Genomic DNA, 22,081 nt, shown 5'->3' on the forward strand with positions numbered 1-22,081 from the left:
TTACATATTAAAAACACTATCTGTTACGTCCCTGTTTAAATCAAGTTGTTTTTGTTTTGTTTTTTGTTTTTTGGTTTATATCAAGAAACAAAATTATTAAGATAAAAAATCACTTCCCTATACATAAAAAGAAGAATACATACTGAATCAACTCCTCGTTATCATATATATATATATATATATATATATTTATATCAAAACACAATTTAAAAAATAATTGGGACATGTATGTCCCTGAAAATAATTGATAATAAGCAAAGCGATGATATTTAAGGTATATAGCAAAGGTAACCTATTTTCTTGAAATTCGAATTCATGATAACTCTTATAGAGGGACGGGGTTCTGATCTATGGAAAAAAATGAATGTTAAAACGGTGACTCATACGCAAATTATAAAACCATAGCCCTGATACCATGTACATGTCCAACACCAGACACGTATGATGTCAGGATGGATCAGAGAAAACTCGGGCTAATACCATAGAGCCGGATGTTCTACCAATTGAGTTACCTTGTCTTCGATGTTCCATTACATAAGCACACATCAACGTTTTTACAAACGATAAAAAAAACTTTGAAATCAATTAACCCTGATAACCATTGGAAGGATCTTGAACTAAAATACAACCATTTGGCAGGTTATAACACAACAATAATATTTTAACCAATAATTCAGATATGGATATAGAGGCATACAGTGTATTGCCTGCATCCATTAATTATCATATCATATAATATCAAAATATATGACTTGTGCATTTATAAATGCACATGCTAGACATTGCATTATTTGTCCACATTTACATGAAAACAAACGTCAGCTCAGCAGAGAAAGCTTCATTAACATACACATATGCTGTACGTGGACATATTACACTTGAAACTAAATTAATTAGGTGAAAACAGACATTATAAACAAGGACGTATAAGCCTCAAGTACTAATAATAAACAAGCTTGTAAGAGCAGGGATGTGTTCAGTGCGTACGTCCCTGAAGATATGCAGACACACGTATTTGGCCTTTGTAACCAAAGTGGGAGGTCCCGTACAATAAATAGAACAAAAATAATTCAATTATATGAACAAACTTTCTTATCTTTCGTCACAGCAAGATACAAACGACAAAAATATTGAGAAATGTAGTTTGGATGGGGTTTACAAACATTTAAGCAAGTGACCAGTTTAATATATGTATGTACGCTGAGGAATGAATTTTAATAAATTGAATCACGATACTAAAATAGTGTAACTCGTTATAATATGTATTCTATTCAACTAATAACTACACATTCCGGTGATAAACGCTTTTCTTTGACCATTGTCGCTTTTTGAACAATCACAGCAAACTACTAATTATTTCTTACTGATATATACATACATCTACATATAGTAATAAACCTGCTTTGATTTATTCTATATTAAATATTATTACCAAACACAAGTAATTGTATACATCAACTGAGATCTGCCTCTGTAGCCCAGTGGGTGGCTCAGTGGGGTCCCTGGCCTGGCCAGTTTACGGTCATGGTCACCGTTCTCTCATGTCCGGGTCCTTATAGGACTTTAAGCGGTTGGCGTTGCATTTTGATGATTTTTCCCTGGCTTGTGGATAACCGTATAGTGAAATCCCTGTAGCAACATACTCTATCTTGCCAGTCTTCCAGTGGAATGCTTAATATCCCCTAACCATTTCAAGGCAGCATGATCTGTCACAACTGTAAAATGTTGGTGTTCCAAAAAGTGACGATAGTGATGAATACCTTCTACTAAAGCCAAGCACTCGCGCTCCGTGATTGACCATTTCTTCTCAGTTGGTTTTAATGCCCGTCCACCATATGCAATGGGATGTTCCCTCCCATCTTTATCTTTTTGTCCAAGAATGAAGCTAATAGCTTCTCCTAATGCATCGGTTGACAGAAGGAAAGAAGCATTCATGTTTGGGTATGCTAATACAGGAGCTGTGGTCATGGCTATTTTTAGCTTTTGAAATGCATCTTCACAGTCGGGTGTCCATTCAAATTGAACCTCTTTCTGTAGTAGCCTATTCATTGGGTTGCTGATTTCACTGTAACCTTTGATGAAGCGGCGATAATAATTGCATAATCCCAGGAAACTTCGCACATCGTGTTGATTCTTTGGAGTGGGAAAATCTGTGACGGCTGTTATTTTACTGGGGTCCATTTCTATTCCTTTTGGAGTAATCAAATGTCCTAAATATTGAACAGTTTGTGTTGCAAATTTACACTTAGATGGTTTCAACTTCAAATTTGCAGTTCTAAGTCTTTGAAATACCTCCTCATGGTGGTGTAGATGACTTTCCAGGTCCTTACTGAATATCAAAATGTCATCAATGTAGCAAAGAGCATATTTCCATGCAGCTCCTTTAAGTACCTGTGTCATCACCATTTGAAAACTCATTGGCGCATTTGAAAGTCCAAACGGAAGCTTTTTGAACTGATATAGCCCATTATGAGTAACAAAGGCTGACTTATGTTTTGTCTCTGAATCCAAAGGTATCTGCCAGAATCCGGAACACATGTCCAACACAGTAAAATATTTTGCTGAAGTTTCTCCGATAGTGTCCACAATATCGTCTAATCTGGGGAGTGGAAATACTTCCGGTTTTGTGACTTTATTGACTCGACGATAATCCACTGCAAAGCGAAATTCACCAGATTTCTTTTTCACAAGCACCACAGGGCTGTGCCATTCAGAATTGGATGGTTCAATTATGTCGTTATCTAGCATTTCCTGAACTTGACGATCTATTTCTTCCCTTTGCTTTGGGTTAGTCCTGTAAAACCTATGCCTGATGGGCGATTCACTTTCTGTGTTTATTCTATGTTTGTATACAGTTGTACACCCCAATGCTGATAAATCCTTTGCAAAAATGTCACGGTTTCTTTTGAGAAATTCCACCAATTTGCTATTTTCTACAGGGCTTAGGTTTGAATCGCTGAGATCAAAATCTAGGTCCTCCACTTCCTTGTCTTGTTGAAAGGAACTATGGTTTTCAACCTTTATGCCACTTTTGTCAAATTGTAATCCCTCATCCATAACATCCAAATCTCCAGAAGCTGTTGCTATCACTTTTCCTGGTTTTAAGGTTATTTGTCTATTGGTTGGATTTATGACCCGAAATGTTGCTCTATTTGTAGCTTTTGTTTTCACAACTGTCCTTGCTCCCATGATGTTATGAACTGTTGGTAAATGCTCCACTGGTTCCACAAGGATAGTTGAACCAACTGAATGACTCAGTTTGATTGGCGCGTTGCATTCTGATTGTGCTGGTATTGATATTTTACAGATGACACTCCCAGTAGCACTGTTTTCCTCAGCGATTGGAGTCAAACTAGCAATGGTTAACCCCTCAAATACTGAAATAGTATTGTTCACACAGTCAACCACAGATTTCTTGTCTGTAAGAAAATCATATCCAAGGATCAGCTTACAATGGAGTGATGGAAAAACATGAAAACAGTGGGTTACCTTCAGCCGGTTTATGTAAAAGTCTAAGAAAATAGTCCCAGTTGAATTTAGACATTTACCACTTACTCCATACACAAGTGGTACTCTCGGTTTGCCTAATGGAGTTCCATTATTGAGTTGATGTAACAAATCCTCCGAAATACATGAAATTTCTGCTCCTGTGTCGATCAAGGCCTTAACCTTTTCGTTGTTGATAGTGATCATTAAATTGTTTTTTTCTAACTTTTCTACTGATGTTATTTGTGGTTTTGACTTGATTTTCTTGGAACGTGACACAGGTGCTGGCTGTCGTTGTCATTGCCGAGGTGTTCTTTGTGAGGCCCTGCACATCCTGGAGAAGTGGTTTGTTTTTCCACACTGGAAACATTTGTTTCCCTGTGCAGGACAATGTTGATTTGACTGATGAGTGCCTAGTCCACAACGTTGACATGAATGTGTGTAGGTCTTTGAGGAACTCTGTTCTTGTTGTGCTGCATTTATTTGTACCGTCATTGCTTGAAATTTTTCCTCAAGTCTTTCAATCGCAGCCACTAACTTCTCCTGGTGCTGACTTAGGTTTGAAGTTGTCATTTCTGCTAGCTTTGCCGCTTTACGAACTTCCTCCATGTCCCTTGGCTCTCTCTGTAACACAAACTGCTGTATATGAGGCCTCAGACCATTTAGGACTATAGCCTTAAGTTGTTCCTCTGGTAAGTTCACCTCAGCACCTCTGTTGGTGCAAGGCACGAATTCCCAACCAATGGTCCATATATGTATTGTAGTACATATAATCAACCGTGTTTGGTAACTCTTGCCAAGTCTCTTGGTTTGATGCAAACATGAATGGTATGCTGTTTTATTCACTGCTAGTTGGTTGTGGAGATTTTGTTTCTTTTTGAGTCCCCTAACACAAATTCCGTGATTCTGTCAAAGGGTTTGGTTTGTTTTATTTTGTTTAACGTCTTATTAACGGCCAGGATCATTTAAGGACGTGCCAGGTTTTGGAGGTGGAGGAATGCCGGAGTACCCGGAGAGAAACCACCGACCTATGGTCAGTACCATGCATCGATCTGCCCAAAGTGGGTTTCAAACTCGCAACCCAGAGGTGGAGGGCTATAATGATAAAGTATCGGGACACCTTAACCACTCAGCCACCGTTGCCCCCAGGGACTGGACAGATTTGACATACATCTATATATATTGACATGGGTTGGGAATTCATGAACAAATGAAAACAGGACTCCTTAATTTGAACTTCTGTTTATGGATCCAACTGTTGGCCATTAATGTGGTATTTGTCCTCGTTTTATCAAATTTGAGTTAGAAATATAGTTTCGTTTAAATGTCAGTATTCTTTCATTCTAGTATATGCTAAACAAATCAGCAGAGCAGTTCTTGAGAAGTTTTTCAAATAACAAGCTTACAGATGGGCACAGGAAAGTAATGGATCATGATATATTGGTAATGATATAACTGGGCTTGCTTGTGAGGGAAATAGAAGTTGAAATGAGTATAACATGGAGTGACTGATGACAGACAGACATCACTGAATATCACCTTGTAAAAGTACAAATCTAATGGACAGGAAATGTACTAGTGATGTGTTGACAACAACAACTGAATTTGACTTTACGTTTTAATAACATTCTTAAAGTATCCAACATACAGGTGTATCAAGTACAATACAATAGCTTATCTGGATTAACCAATGTTTTTAGTACTGAACGAAGGCACAAACTTGTCACTCTTATACCTAAACTTAATGCGTTTATTGTGTTGTTATGTGTTAAAAGTTTTAATGAAAACAAAAAACAATACCCAGAGACCTTATGGCCTGTCTGTTAATCCAGACATGTACAGTGTAATCTGGGATCATATCACAGGTCCGTCTGGAGAACATGGGGTCATGGTACCATAATAAAAAATTCACACAGTTTAACAAAATTAACAAGAGGCCCATGGGCCTTAATGGTCATCGGACTCCAAAGTCCCCCTTGTACTAATGAAGTATACATACTCAGTAGCCGGTAAAGTGGCATTATTGGCCACGGCAGCCATAATTAATTTTGGACTGACCACAATAACCACACCGGGTCAGGACCATCTCGGGATCATTGAAGCCAAATTTGAGCTGAATCCCTCTGGCAGAACTTGAGAAGTTTGAAATAGGTGTTGCTTAAACAATGATTGCACAACCATGTAACAAAATGGCTGCCGTGGGTGCCATGTAGTTTTTAAGAGACTGCAAAATCACAACCCTTTCTTGACTCCCCTTCATTAACATCCTCACCAATTTCCAGCACAATCACTAGTGGAACTGGAGAAGAAGTTTAAAATGTGTTTTTGGAGGGCTGTCATGGTGGGTCAGATGACCTAAAAATAAAAAGAACAGGAGCTTCTGAAGCTAAGAAGGTCTTCAGGAAGTACACGTGTACCAATCAATCTCTCTGGTCACTACAACACATTTCAGCCTACTTGGCAGGTAGTTATAACCAGCATATACAAAATGTACCTAATTATAATGAACAGCGTCACAGATAGCCAATATATTGATATGCATAGCTAACAGTATAACAGCTCAAACATCTTGCACTAATAACATTTAAATGAATGTCTGTGTCTGTAAATAAGAACCATGTGATATTTCAATATAAAATGGGTAGTTAAGTGTATTGTTACCAGAAACAATGAAATAACCACATAATAAGGCAACAAGTGAAGTACTTATGATTTTCTTTGCTCATTATTTAAATTTTGTCAGAAAGGTGTTACACATTTCATACCGGTTTTAGGTAATTTCATAAAGTTAAAAGAGATCTAGAATCTCAAACTTGTGTTGGAGTCATTTTACTTCCTCAACACTTCAACAGAGAACATTAATTTATTGAAAACATTTGATGAAAACTCATGATCATGCCGATATCCTATTATTTGTGACTGTTTCTAAATTATAGATAATTTGTTTTAATTGAGCACTTTCATATAGGTATGACAATGTGTATCAATCTATCACATATTAATTAGGAAAACAAATTATATGTACATTGTATTTGATAAATACAAATATGGTCATCATGGTCATTTGAGCTTTTAAAAACAATTGTAAACATAAAATCAAGACAAATTAGTAGCTTAAATCAAGTTCATTACTGAATAAAACAAATTTTAAAAGAAACAAAAGGAAAATATCACATGTAGATCAAATACCACTATTTCATCTCCAGGAAATCTACATGTGTAACCTACAATCACTAAAGTGATCTATCAAAGTCACAACTATAAACAAATTCATTACAAGCATAAAGCAAAAATACATTGTATTCTAAAGACTGAATTCTTCATACAACCATCTTTAATTAACAAACAAACTGAAAATAACTTATAAATAGGGACTTAAAAGATTGTTTGATATCACACATAATCATACGAGTAATTAAACTAAAACTCTGGCATTTATACTGGCATGAGCATTAATAAACTACATCAGGGAAAGGAAAGGAAAAGACCTCAAGAAGCTTCAAAATCTAATAATCATTGCATTTCTAGTCTTATGAACACAATTACATTTGGTAGTGGTCACTTAATAAAATCATAACGGTTTGTTAGGTAAACATGTCACAAGTTTAAACAACTTTATCATGTCCTATACATGTACATTTTGTATATTACAGTAATACATGTCATGCGCTTTCGTGTTTTAGTAAGAGATGGCAAAATCTGAAAATGTCATATTTGATAAAATAATAGTATTTGACACCATTAAGTTTTAGTTGGTTATACTGCAGGTTATAAGATATTCTATATTGAACCTACAAAATAAGTGAATCATGCTAAATTTGGAAGTCAAAAACAAGGGAAAAAAATAAAATCTCCAGGCAAATTTGACAAGTAAGCTTTCATTACAAGTCAGAGGTTAATGATTTGGCACATTCTGTACTCCTAAGGCATATAAAATAATGATGACTCCTTTTAATTCTGTTTTAAATACAGAAAAGACATTAATAAAATGTTGAACAATACTTCAAAATAATTAACTATACTACAAAATTGTATCCACGCTGTTGCCACTGTTAAAAAATCCATAGTCACAACTTTGAAATAAAAGATAAGCACCAATCGTAATAAATAAATGTACAAATTTAACAAACTAAACACACAAAGAAATTTCCGAACAGTATATTTCTATTGCAACATATTCACAATAGGCCTGCTTTTGTATGTTTAATTCTAGCCTAGGGAATGAGTGTTTCTGTACCACTAAAATGAAATGTAATTAAATTTGAAGTGTCTCTGATAATTCTCCACAAAGCTAATTTATCAGGTGTAATACCAGTATGCTGTAAGCTTTGTCATGTTAAATTAATTCCATCCATACTTTTAGTATTCAAAGCAAATAAACAAACATAAATGTAATCAACAGACATATACATATACATGTATAATACACAGCTGCAACATATAGATATTAATCATGTCATGTTAAAGTAGAGGGACAGTTAAAATATAAACTCAACGCAATATACACCCTCTCTGTTCCAACCATGGGAGACTAATAGAATCTTTCACCCCTTTTTGGGGTGAGATAGGGGGATCTCAACCCGAGGGGGGAGATTGTTAAATTCCCAAACACGAGGCAAGCCTCGTGTTTAGGAACTTAACAATCTCCCCCCTATTTCATCCCAAAAAGTGGTGAATTATTATTTTTCTCTTACCCTGTTTTCCAATCGAAATGTGAACCAAATCCAAACGTATTTAAACAAGAACACGTGGACAGCGGATGACTGTTAATTGTGATAAGGCTGCAGCAGACGCTTTACACCTTATGATGTTGATTTCATACCAAATATAGTTCCGATTAGCTTGTTGAAAAGAACACCAAACACTCAGTTAACTCTGATAATTAATACTTATTCTAATTTATTTTGTGAATAATATTAATATTTAACATTCAAATGTTCCGGGTCAGGTCATAGTGACGTCACCCTATCGAAAACAATAGCGCGTTCAAAGAGCATGTGTAGCTTGTCTTTTCCCTAGGGTGAGATAAGAAAATCTCACCCCGGTAAAACTGCGGATATCCTTGTCCAGGGTGAGAGAATAAATGTTCTATGGTGGATGATTGGAGACAAAAACTAGCAATATATGCATGATAGATAAAAAGACATCCCAAACAATACAAATCCTCTCTGTCAACAAAAACCAATTTGCTATATTTTCATACTAGATCTGTGAAATTTAACAAAAATTGACAATATGTAAGCACAAAGTTACAGCAGAACACTATATCCCTTTCTTGACCTTGTCAGGTGGGGATAACAATCTTTTACAGAAGTTGATCTTATGCACAAGGGGAAATGAGTTCAGAAACAGTGAACCTATCGTGGATTTCAATCAGTTAAAACAACAATTTCTCAACTGTTACATAATGATAAATAGACAAAATGGCCTGGTTATTTTAAATGGACTCAACAATAACAAAACAATTCTGTGTTACAATCTCATTTCAATTCTAACCTGAACAGTTTCAAAAGAAACAATAACAATTTACAGCAACTGAATAGACCAGATTTCTTTCAGAAATACATTTAATGCTAGATCTGACCTGAGCCTAGGTCATGATTATTCACAACTCTCAGTGTATATTGTCACAGTAAGATATTATAAGAATGGGGCATATTTGATTAAAGTGAGTATATATTTGTTTGCTGTCACCGGTCCTGGATGTACAAAACTTATAGGGTATACCAACATTCAGTCTGGTGACCCGATGGATAGGTTCAGAGGTGAAAGTTGAGAGATCATATCCTGGGGGCACTTTTGTCCACAGTCACTGCTTTCTTCAGCTTAGCACCCTGTCTGATGGAGCTGAGCAGAGCAGTCCTCCCCGACGATGATGGTGGGGGTGGAGCAGATGAGCTCGGTGGTGGTGGGGGCGGTGGTGGTGGTCCTGGGATAGGGGGTCCAGGAGGGGGAGGTGGAGGTGGGGGTACCCCTGGAGGAGGGGCAGGAGGAGGCAATCCTGATGAAGAGGTGCTATTGGATGGAGGTGTAGGAGTTCTCTTCTCTTTCCTTTTAGTTTTCCTGTAAAATTGCCAGATTAAGAATTAAATGTACTAGCAGGTTAAAGGTCAAATGATCATTCAAGCATTGGTATTTGTTTGAGACTTCTGTAAAGATTTTATAATCATACATCCTTACCATGTAAACAAAACACTCTCCATCTTACTGTCTAATTTCATCGATGATGTAAACATATTTTTCTACTTTTAAATAGAGGCTATTCTTTTTCTTAAGTTTACTTCTTGAAAGTTACATATCAATTTGAATTCACTGTGATTCATTGAGTGCTCATATATCAATGTAATTATAAATAAGGTATTCTGGACACTTTAATATTAATTCCATGTATTCCAGCACATTAATATGATTGCATGTATAATTCATTTCTTTTGTATCTTAACAAGATCATCCTGTCTTACTTACTTTGGTGGGACCTTTCCTTTACGTACTGACTTCAATAGAGACTTCATCGGGGAGGACAGACTAATCTGTAAACATTATAATATTTTATTACATTTTTACAGTAAAATTTTACTACTATCTGTTTACACGGTTAACATCAATATCCCTAAACAAAAATGTATATGATGTCCCAGCTTTATTTCACTTTTAAATGTTGTACCTGAAGTACTCGAAAGCTATATCACATGAAAAAGCATCTAACATTATTTTACAATCATCAGAACAATACTGTGGATTGAGTTGAAGCTTGTACAGTTTTATAAAATCTAATAATTGCAGACACTAACAATGTAAACATATCTAATGAAATGATGGACTCACAGGGGCAGGGTTGTATATATCCAACTCCGGGAGGTTTACTCTAAAATATGGCTGTTGACATATCTGGAAACCATATTAAGAAAAGTTGAAAAAAACATCATTTATATCAGCAAAAGTAATTAATAAAACATCAGTTACATCAGAAAAACTTGTAAAACATCATTTATATCAGCTAAAGCTGTAAAATAGCAAATGTATCGGTAAAAGTTTTATTATATCAACTTCAACTTTCAAAAGCTGTAAACATCAGTACATCTAATTGAAGTATTTCTGTAGTTTTCTCAATAACCCCATGATAACTATAAATGATATACTACATTCTTCAGCCTTCATGACGGTCTACAGTCTTGATTTTAGTAAAATATCTATTCAAGTTGATTTCAATTATCTGTTAAGTAACTATAAATTAAACTGTAATCGATCAAAATAGATGTGTTTACAAAAAACAAAGATGTTTATTAATACATAACTTACATCTTGCAAACTGGGATACTTTCCAGAATCATTACTAAATATGTAGTTCAGCATCTGGAAGGAAACAAAACCATATGACATGTTAATATGTATCAAATATTTTTTACTTGTTGTTATTGTGATCACAACAATCAGTTTCATTGGTGTTCTATACTATTCATGTTCTCATTGTCTTTGTATGATGACAAAGTCATGTACATTTTATTTGTTTCCTCTTAAACACACCTACATATGTACATCCTTTTGTCTGTCCTATGTACCTGTTGGTAAAATATTTTGACTTCATGGGTCTTCTCGAATTTCAGAGAAGATTCTGGAAGGTTTATAAGCATATATTTGACCCCTCTGACAATGAAATACATGTAGGTCAAGGTTATTGGTATGAAGAAATTTAAACGCATTCCATAGCAGGTGCATACTGACTAAAGATGAGTACACTTTGTCTTTTAGAACACGAGCAGAAGATTCGCAAAAGAACTTTTTAACATTTTGGTCCTAGGTTGTGACCTTGAAAATTGGTCAAGGTTATTTATACTTATTTCACACCACTTTGTCCTAAGCAGAAGATCAGGCCTGCTTGAGCTTGAGGATAAGAATATTCACATATTTACCCCTGGGACCTTAAAAATAGGTCAAGATTAATTATATGAAGATACAGTACAGCAAAACCTCGCTATAGCGCCACCTTCTATTCTCCGCGATTTTGGTGATATAACTAGTTTGGCTGTATATTGGGTTTGCCATTCAAACCCGAGTTTACTGTCCAAACACTATAGCTAGTGTTTCCGTAAGAACTGTAGACTTTGAAAATCAAAAACAATTTATTCATATCAAAATATTGCATCAAATTTTACATAGATATGCTCTGATAACAAATAAATATCAAATTTAATTATTTTCCAGAGAATGTCGTCGTAATTTTCATCACATGGTCTACAGTAAATGCTACCTCGTTTAACTGTGTGCATGTTCTACCGGGGCGCTGAAAAATATATAAATTGTTGTTTGTTTTGCCTTCGACTGACAAACTGACAGAACAAACTCTTGAAGAGATAAACATTTCTGAATGTCTGATTCAGCTGTAGAATGCTTGTGCTAGCCATGGTTCATTGATTTCATGTGTGTACACGCGCTCAGTGTGTACAGCTAATTATGTCATTCGGCAGTCAGCCACGTAACAATAACATATAAACACACGTCCTTCTGGACTCAATATGGCGATTAATGAGGTCAAGATGATGTTATTTTTACCATTTGTTCTCGAAATATGAAGGCGGATGACGGTATGTGAGTTTGGCGGTACGGATGCATTAGCCTCGGCGGAAATCCATTCTGAATAAATTGATGGTGATAAGCGAATTTGGCGGTATAACGGGTGACGAAATAACAGGGTTTCATTGTACACTCTTTTCCATGTACCTCCTGGTCATATGTTAGGACTCAGTTGCTTATAGTTTTGTAGAAGAAGTTAAAAGATGATGGACTCCCACTTTACAGTAAGCTCAATGACACTTTATACCATGAGAGCTAACTATACTCGTTTATCAAACAGAGAGAAAATAAACCTTTAATATATTTCTATGCTCACCTCTACTTGTTCATTTGTACACCTATCCAGATCATTAGGTTTCGGGTGGGCTGTAGGTAACTCTGCACCAGTACACATCTCAAATAATAAATGACCTACAAAAAGAAACAACATTAATTACTTTAAGTTATAATCATGGAAATCAGCTTGAGTATTTGAGACTGATCTAATTCATTGGAATTCAAGGTACAATATATCAAAACAGCCAATCAATATAAACCTTCACATTTGTTGGCATTCCATAAAATAAAAGAAAATTTGTTTATAATAGTTGATTGGCAGTATGTTCACCTTCCTACTACAGATATTTGATCAGCTATTCTTGTAAACTTTATTTTTTAACAAGTTATACCACCTTATATAAATCACTCTTATTGTCCCAGATGGAAGGGCACAAGAGGTGTTTACTGTGGGAGGAAACCTGAGTACCTGGGGAAAACCCACGTGCACCATATAGAGACACTGATCAACTCACCAAAACTTATAATATCTATGTCTTTGTCTTCTTTGATCTTTCTCTTTATCACTGGATATAGACGAGAAGAGAATCCCAGGAACACATTCTCACAGCCTCCCAACCTGTGGGTCATAATGACAACAGAATTTTACAACACAATCTACAAGCACAGCCTCCCACCCTGTGGGTTATTATCACAAAATTTTACAACACAATCTACAAGTATAGCCTCCCAACCTGTGGGTCATTAATTTTACAACACAATTTAGTATAATCTCCCACCGTGTGGGTTGTATCAGCCAAAGTTTACAACACAATCTACAAGTACAGCCTCCTAACCTGTGGGCCATTATAACAGAATTTTACAACACAATCTACGAGTATAGCCTCCCAACCTGTGGGTCATTATAACCGTTACAGAATTTAACAACACAATCTACAAGTACAGCCTCCCACCCTGTGGGTTATTATAACAGAACTTTACAACACAATCTACAAGCACAGCCTCCCACCTTGTGGGTTATTATAACAGAATTTTACAACACAATCTACGAGTATAGCCTCCCAACCTGTGGGTCATTATAACCGTTTCAGAATTTTATAACATACAAGTATAGTACCCCACCCTGTGGGTTGTATCAACCAAAGTTTACAACACAATCTAAAGTACATCCTCCTAACCTGTGGGTCATTATAACAAATGAACTAAACAACACAGGTTACAAGAAGATATACAATCTCAAAGAATCAGTTCCTGCTGCTTGCACATGTATATGAACACCTCCACACCAGACAATTAAGGGACCTGAAATGTCTCCCTTTGTGAATTTCACACATGCAATATTTTACCAGTATAAAGTATATTGGCCAGTAAAAGACCCTCTGATGAAAATGTAATATGGAAGTAATATTTGGAAGAATTGTCTGAAAACTTATTTAATTATTGTTTTTAAAATCTCAATAATCAGGCAAACCACATCAGGTATGGTTTCCATAAACCAGTACGAATCTTCCCCTCATATTTCATTGATAAGTATCTGTAGCTGAGTTTAACATAGAAAATTAATAGATACAGAAACAGGTTTATTTATACAATGAATATATACAAATGTATTGGATATGTAGATGTGCCTACCTGCAGCAGTCCTTGGAGAACATGATGTTACCAGACTGTACATTGCCGTGGGAAGGAAAACCTTTGTCATCCAGCAAGATCAGGGCCTGAACAAAGAGTATGCAACATCCAGTGTATAAAGTGTTTTAATATTTTATATACAAAGAGAATTTTGTCATACAAATTTTGTCTGAGTTACATTTTCCTTTCAGGTACATTAATAGCTGTGTACCAGTAAACATGATGATGGAAACATTCAGCAAATGAACTCGTACATTATGTATAAGCAAAGGTATAAAACTTGCCTTATATTCAATTCATGCAGTTGATAATACTACTTTGGGATTGCAATCAGTTAAGACAACAAATGACACAATGCTCTTGTTTACCTCCAGCACCTGACGACCAAACAGCTTCACCTGTCCTGGACTTAGTCCCCGACTTCGATGTTTGTACTTCAGAGAATACTGCTCATTAAATCTATACTGAGAAATAAACAGACAAGCATGTTATCTTCAAAATTGCAGGAATTGATACAATGCAAGAATTTAAAACATAACAATTGATCAGACCTTGGTACGACCTAGTTATTGGCATGGCCAATGTATTACCTAGTTATCAATTTGACCTTGGTATTATCTAGCTTTGCATTAATACTGATCATGCTACATTACATGGCCTAGATATTAGTGTTACTCAGATTTTTATATGATCTTAACATGACCTACTATATAATTATTGATGCGACCTTGTCATGACCTAGTTTTTTATATGACCTTGTCATGACCTAGTTATTGATATGACCTAGATATTGGTACCTTTTTATTGATATGACCTATGCATAAATATTAACTATAATCCTACTTAAATAATTGGAATTACTACATATTACATTGCAGATGTCAGCTAAAAACAACTTGAAGGTCGGATAAATCTTTATAAGAATACCCGTTACTTTAGTCAATATCACTTCATTTGTTTCTAAACAGACTATGGTTCAACTCTGTACTCATGTCCCTGAGAAAGTCTTCTTTTTTTATTTTCATTTGATTTTTAAATTCTGCACACAGGAACGTTTATGTAAGGTAAGTGCTTCCATATATTTTGGTCAAATGTTATGTTTCCAAACTATAGATTTTCATCAATTACACATCTGACTTTATAGTTCAGATAACAACTTAATTTGACTTGAGATTGTACTTCACCAGAATTTAGAATAGGTAAGAAATACATGTATATTGAAACACAGAAACACAGTATTTATCAATACATTGGACTTCCTAATTTATATCAACCTACAATTCCCTCCAACCACTTTCACTTTTCCTACAAACACATACAGGTATAGATTTCTTAATCCATAAAATTGTTGAGTGAGCACAGATCTTTACCTGATATATATAGTCTTTAAGTGAGCCCCTCATAGACACTGGTTGAATGGTGACAACAAGCCGCTGATCTACGACAAAGTCTACATCTGACAGTGGAAACAAATACGGATGCTGAAGAAAAAAGAGCATCTCCATATTTTTTTTATACAAGTGAGTTCGATAATCAGTTCCTCTAACATCACATATATGTATATTTTCTTGTTTATGCATAACCATATCTATAGGAAAGTAATGAATTACCTAGTAAGTAATGTTCTGACTAAGGAATAAAATGTTTTATTTTGATGTTTTTTATCTATAACATTGAAATTTAAACTATTTAGAACTGTATAAAAAGCATTGAAAAGTCCAGCACTATGAAAAGCTTTTTTCATTTTCAATAAATCCTTATTTGATCAACAATGATCACCATACATAAATATCTCCAGTGTTGGGCTTACCTTGATAAGGGTTAGTAAGTCTTTCAAGTTTTTACTAGTTGTTAGGCTAAATGAAGGAATCATATTTGGGCTGGATGGTGATATTGACAGAATTTTCTCCGACTTTGTTCTTTTGTCAAATACTTTGAACCAAAATTTGTCAGATCTACACCCTGTTGAACAGTAACAGAGATAGTTGTGTTAGTGATAAAGATCCCTATAAACACCACCATGGTATTAGACAATACATAGGTACATGTAATGGTGGACAATACATAGGTAAATGTAATTGTGGACAATACATAGGTAAATGTAATTGTGACAATACACAGGTAAATGTAATGGTGGACAATACACAGGTAAATGTAATGGTGGACAATGCACAGGTAAATGTAATGGTGGACACAATACACATGTAAATGTAATGGTGGACAACCTATATCAGACAATATACAGGTAAATGTAATTGTGGACAATACACAGGTAGATGTAATTGTGGACAAAACACAGGTAAATGTAATGGTGGGGACAGCCTATATCAGACAATACACAGTAAAATATAATATATCAGACAATAGACAGGTACATGTAATGGGAGGGAGGGGGCAATCTACTGGACAACATACAGGTAAATGTAATTGGTAAATGTAAAGGGGGGGGGGGGTCTACTGGACAACATACAGGTAAATGTAATTGGTAAATGTAATGGGGGTGGGGGAATCTACTGGACAACAGACAGGTAAATGTAATTGGTAAATGTAAAGGGGGGGGGGGGGGGGGGGGGGGGGAATCTACTGGACAACAGACAGGTAAATGTAATTGGTAAATGTAATGGTGGACAACCTATATCAGACAATAGACAGGTAAATACAACGCTGGACAAACTTTTGGACAATACACAGGTATATAATACATTTGAATTAGTCAATTATAATTTGTTTAAACAAACAATAAGTAAATGATAAATACTTACAAGTAATACTGATGATATAGTCCGACATGATTTATTAGAGTAAAGCAACCTATCAGTATACAACAAACAACTATCAATTTGCTGATACTAACCCATGTCCTCCAGTTGCTGGACCTTATCATACTGGGGGTGTGATCTCAAGTAGAAACTGCAGTTCATCCAGGCATTATCTGTGGGTAGAATAAAGCACAACCTATTGTTAATCTGTGGGTAGAATAAAGCACAACCTATTGTTAATCTGGGGTAGAATAAAGCACAACCTATTGTTAATCTGGGGTAGAATAAAACATGACCTATTGTTAAACTGAGGCAGAATAAAGCAAGACCTATTGTTAAACTGGGGCAGAATAAAACATGACCTATTGTTAAACTGGGGCAGAATAAAGCATGACCTATTGTTAAACTGGGGCAGAATAAAGCATAACCTATTGTTAAACTGTGGTAGAATAAAGCACAACCTATTGTTAATCTGGGGTAGAATAAAGCACGACCTATTGTTAAACTGGGGTAGAATAAAGCATAACCTATTGTTAATCTGTGGGTAGAATAAAGCACAACCTATTGTTAATCTGGGGTAGAATAAAGCACAACCTATTGTTAAACTGGGGCAGAATAAAGCACAACCTATTGTTAAACTGGGGCAGAATAAAGCATAACCTATTGTTAAACTGTGGTAGAATAAAGCATGACCTATTGTTAAACTGTGGTAGAATAAAACATGACCTATTGTTAAACTGGGGCAGAATAAAGCATGACCTATTGTTAAACTGGGGCAGAATAAAGCATAACCTATTGTTAATCTGGGGTAGAATAAAGCACAACCTATTGTTAAACTGGGGCAGAATAAAGCATGACCTATTGTTAAACTGGGGCAGAATAAAGCACGACCTATTGTTAATCTGGGGTAGAATAAAGCACAACCTATTGTTAAACTGGGGCAGAATAAAGCATGACCTATTGTTAAACTGGGGCAGAATAAAGCACGGCCTATTGTTAATCTGGGGTAGAATAAAGCACAACCTATTGTTAAACTGGGGTAGAATAAAGCATAACCTATTGTTAATCTGGGGTAGAATAAAGCACAACCTATTGTTAAACTGGGGCAGAATAAAGCATGACCTATTGTTAAACTGGGGCAGAATAAAGCATGACCTATTGTTAATCTGGGGTAGAATAAAGCACAACCTATTGTTAAACTGGGGTAGAATAAAGCATAACCTATTGTTAATCTGCAGTGTTCGAAAGTAAAGGTGGTCCGATGGCCCGAGGCTATAGAAAACCTGGCCGGTCTATGTAAAATTTCTAAATGTTGGCCCGAATGGCTATGAAAAGTTTGAGTCCTGACATACATTTCAATTCATGTAAACAACATTCCAATATATTCTGACAAACGATCATATGAAATCAGAGTTTACAATCAAGGTGTTTTTACTGAGAATAGCACGTAACGTGTTTTCATTTAGAACCGGTTGCCGGCCAAATTGACCGGTTAGAATGGTGTTTTGGCCGGTTCAAATGACTTAATTCACTTTTTAAAAAATGTCTAAAAACATACAGGCCTCAGACCACAGTTACACTTCCGGGTCGTTGTACACGACTGTAGTACATAAGTAAATTTCAGGTATGTTACTAAATATTTTTTCCTGACTTAGCTATTGCAGATATGTTCATAATTTTAACATATATTTGTAGTGCAATATCTATTCTAGTGGGAGAATTTTGTTTTGACACCATTTGCATGTTTGTTTGTGAGGAAGGACACAGGGAGTTATAAGGTTTGAGTAGTGATATTTTGTAATTTTCCGGATTTTCCCATAATATAGAGGGGTGGTGGCATTTAAATAAAAATATCTTTCTTAAATGCCGGTCATGAGGTACTTTCCAGCTCACTGCAGATTCAGATTGAACAGTTCTACAACATATATGAAAACTAGATTTTTTGCAATGTTTTGAAATATTTTTATTTTTATTTTTCTTTGGTTTAACATAGAGGGAAATTAATTGTGGTCTGAGGCCTGCATATTATCGTAATCCTCAGCTACATGTATACCTGTTACTATTCATTTGTAGCCTTTTACAAATATTTTTATTGAAAACCCTGATTAATTACTGTCGTTATTGGCTTCAAACATTTAAGTGAGTATGAACTTGATGATGCAAGCTTTTGCGCGATGCAGTTATGCTACTTTAAACAATATATGTTTACAAAATAGGTCTATCGAAAAATGACTTGGGCTAAGGGATTTAAATTTTCTGTAGACCAATTGTCTAAGGAATTTTCATACATACTTTCAAACACTGAATCTGGGGTAGAATAAAGCACAACCTATTGTTAAACTGGGGCAGAATAAAGCATGACCTATTGTTAATCTGGGGCAGAATAAAGCACGACCTATTGTTAATCTGGGGTAGAATAAAGCACAACCTATTGTTAAACTGGGGCAGAATAAAGCATGACCTATTGTTAAACTGGGGCAGAATAAAGCATGACCTATTGTTAAACTAAGGCAGAATAAAGCATGACCTATTGTTAATCTGGGGTAGAATAAAGCACAAACTATTGTTAAACTGGGGCAGAATAAAGCATGACCTATTGTTAAACTGGGGCAGAATAAAGCACGACCTATTGTTAAAGTGGTACAAATGTATGAGTAGATTTACAATGAGGTGAGAAAACCAAAATCGGATGTAATATGTATGTTATCTAAGGGGAAGACAACTATACCAAATGTTATCTGGTGCATTATAATGTAGGATTAGGTCCCATTCAGGGAAAAACATAATATAATGCTGTAGAGCAATGGTTCTCTAAAGGGAGATAACCTTAATAAATGCTGCCTATACATTTTAGGTTCTATGAAGTTAGATAAATGAACCTGGGTCTGCCAAAAATTGTAGGGCATTAATGCAGGATCTCTAATGGGAATCAGCCTCAAAGTCCTGTGCATATTTTTAGGTGTAATTTTCAATGTAGGCCATCTGATTTTGTACGAAGTAGGATTTCTATGGGGAGACAGCCAGAGTCAAGGCACTGCAAACAGCTAGAGTCAAGGCAATGTATGCTAATATATCATTTGAAGGGATGGCAACTTATGCCAGGTGGTGTTATGTGCATTTTCTAAGGGGAGACAACTACCGTTAACTTAGGTGATGTCAATAATAGTACATATTGTATATTATCTACAATATAACTTATAAGGGGTTATAGATCAATACCTCGGAGACTGTTCTGCTGGTCTCGTCTCTCCATGTCCATTTTTTGTGGTAGTTCCATATCACTGCGCAACACACTGTAGTCATATCTTGACCTGTAAATAGAATATTACAATTTTAAATTTGTAACTGTGACACTTCTGCATTTGTCATTGTTTCAAAAGCAGGTATAATTTTAATTACTTCATTATATTTTTTGGCTGATAATACTGATATGTCTGTAATACAAAACAAAGAACTTGCAATTCAATTCAATTACTTAATTTTTATGTATAAACAATTAAACTACATTTACATACTTATAATCACAGCAAGCAGACATCACCCTAACAATTTAATAGTTATGGATGCATGAGAAATGTCATCAATTGAAACTGAACTTGCATCATTTCTTAACAAACTGAGAGAGAGATCTGCATTAACAAAAACAAAACAGTTGTAACTTACCCGCATCTCTTACACAGACACCATACGAGAACGACCAGTAGCACCACAACTAAGATTCCCAGGAGGATCGGAACCTGTCAAATTAATCTATAATTTTATCAAAATCATCAACATTACAATTTTTTTTATCTAAGAATATTTTCCCATCTTTATAGAGATTATTTTAAATAACAACACAGGCAGGAGGGGGGGGGGGGGGGGGGGGGGGGGGGGGGGGGGGGGGGGGGGTTGACAGTTATGCACACGAGTCATTTATTAGTGTCATGATATTTGTAAGAAAAAAACGTAACTAGTACGACATCACTTTCACTCTTTATGGCCAAAAGATTAAAACGAAACTGAATGGAAGAGCAGAGACAGGCGTTCCAATCTTGGTTCCAGCAGGAACATGTGATAATATTATTTATCATGATATATATTTCCTTGTTCCAGTGAGGTCTGAGAATAAGCCGAAGTCAAGAATATTTCCATTACATGATTAGACCTACGAACCCAGCTCAGTCATCCATAAGATGACAAAAGTAAACAAACAGTTAGACTGCGTTATCATCATCAACTTTCATTTCTAAAGAATTATACGGCCATGAGTTGATTATCGTTACCTAAGACAATACTGTCTGCTTGTTGGGTCATACTTACGTATAGATACTTTGACACGTCGTCTGCCATTTTGCCGCTGTCATCTGCCTGATGTTTCCATCACATGTAACCTAGACTTGAACTATCACCCACATGATTTTTCGGTCATGTGATTTCGTTCCAGATCGTGTCAAGCGGCGTAACTCTGGTAGGCTTCGGTTTTGACAAGGGACATAACTGTGGTTGGTATAGTCTCTATCTCAGTTAATATTATTTGGGGTTTTATCAATACCAAATACTGCACTTAGATACGAATTAAAACAACGACCAAAAACTTTTTCATTTTTGTCTAAGTTAAACATCGGGTCTCCGCTTCAGCCTCAGGCACTTATCAAATAATTTTTTTTTTACAAATGTAATTTCCAGTTGTAGACACTGGGGTATTATCGACCACTGGGTATTATCGACCATTTGTCTTATTAAAGCTTGATAAAAGTCGTAAGAAGCGTTGTCTTGTCATTCCATCGCTTCTATCACTCAGAATACTCCCTTCGGAATAACTAGAGGTTTCCTTATATTTCTGAGAGCCTTTAAATTACTAATGGATGACAGTGTTGAAACTGGCTAGCGCGGGTCTTTCAAAACAACTTAACGTTACGGGATAATTTAACTGGAAAGGGAAAATGAAAGTGTTTTTTTTTTACTATGCACAAGCAGATAGGCTGACAGTTTTTATTGTATGAACTGTAGGCCTATATGAATGATTATTTTTAAGGTTTTTATGAAAAATGTGATAGTCATGTCAGCTACAAGAAAAATGGGATGGTCGATAATACCCTGACAAAATTACAATTGCGGGGTATTATCGACCGCTGGCTAAATCGAAAAATAAAGGGGAGTTCCGCACGTATGATTTAACATTATAAAGGTTATATATATATTTGACTCATTAGTAAACTATTTGTACAGTAGTGTAATGGTTAGAAAAAAAGATAAAATAAAGTGATAGTTCCGCGAATTTGTTTTACAATTGAATTTACATGTTCGAATACACTCACCGGTACGTATTTCATTTTTTTCTGATCAATCAGAATTAAGACATGCAGTGGAATATA

General features: G+C 35.5%; 1 protein-coding gene across 1 annotated transcript; it reads right to left on the reverse strand.

Annotated features, from left to right (window-relative positions):
- Window positions 1–8,445: 8,445 nt before the first annotated feature.
- On the reverse strand, window positions 8,446–21,129 carry LOC117330331 (slowpoke-binding protein-like). Its single transcript, XM_033888538.1, has 14 exons — window positions 21,027–21,129; window positions 20,388–20,461; window positions 19,944–20,035; window positions 16,820–16,897; window positions 15,776–15,927; window positions 15,336–15,446; window positions 14,334–14,429; window positions 13,966–14,051; window positions 12,849–12,952; window positions 12,374–12,468; window positions 10,786–10,839; window positions 10,312–10,374; window positions 9,952–10,016; window positions 8,446–9,549 (listed from the first exon to the last, which is right to left on the reverse strand). The coding sequence occupies exons 1-14, from the start codon at window positions 21,054–21,056 to the stop codon at window positions 9,267–9,269; spliced, it is 1,383 nt and encodes a 460-aa protein (XP_033744429.1). The 5' UTR covers window positions 21,057–21,129; the 3' UTR covers window positions 8,446–9,266.
- Window positions 21,130–22,081: the final 952 nt, after the last annotated feature.

This window comes from Pecten maximus, chromosome 7 (genome assembly GCF_902652985.1).
Source record: "Pecten maximus chromosome 7, xPecMax1.1, whole genome shotgun sequence".
Classification (NCBI taxonomy): domain Eukaryota; kingdom Metazoa; phylum Mollusca; class Bivalvia; order Pectinida; family Pectinidae; genus Pecten; species Pecten maximus.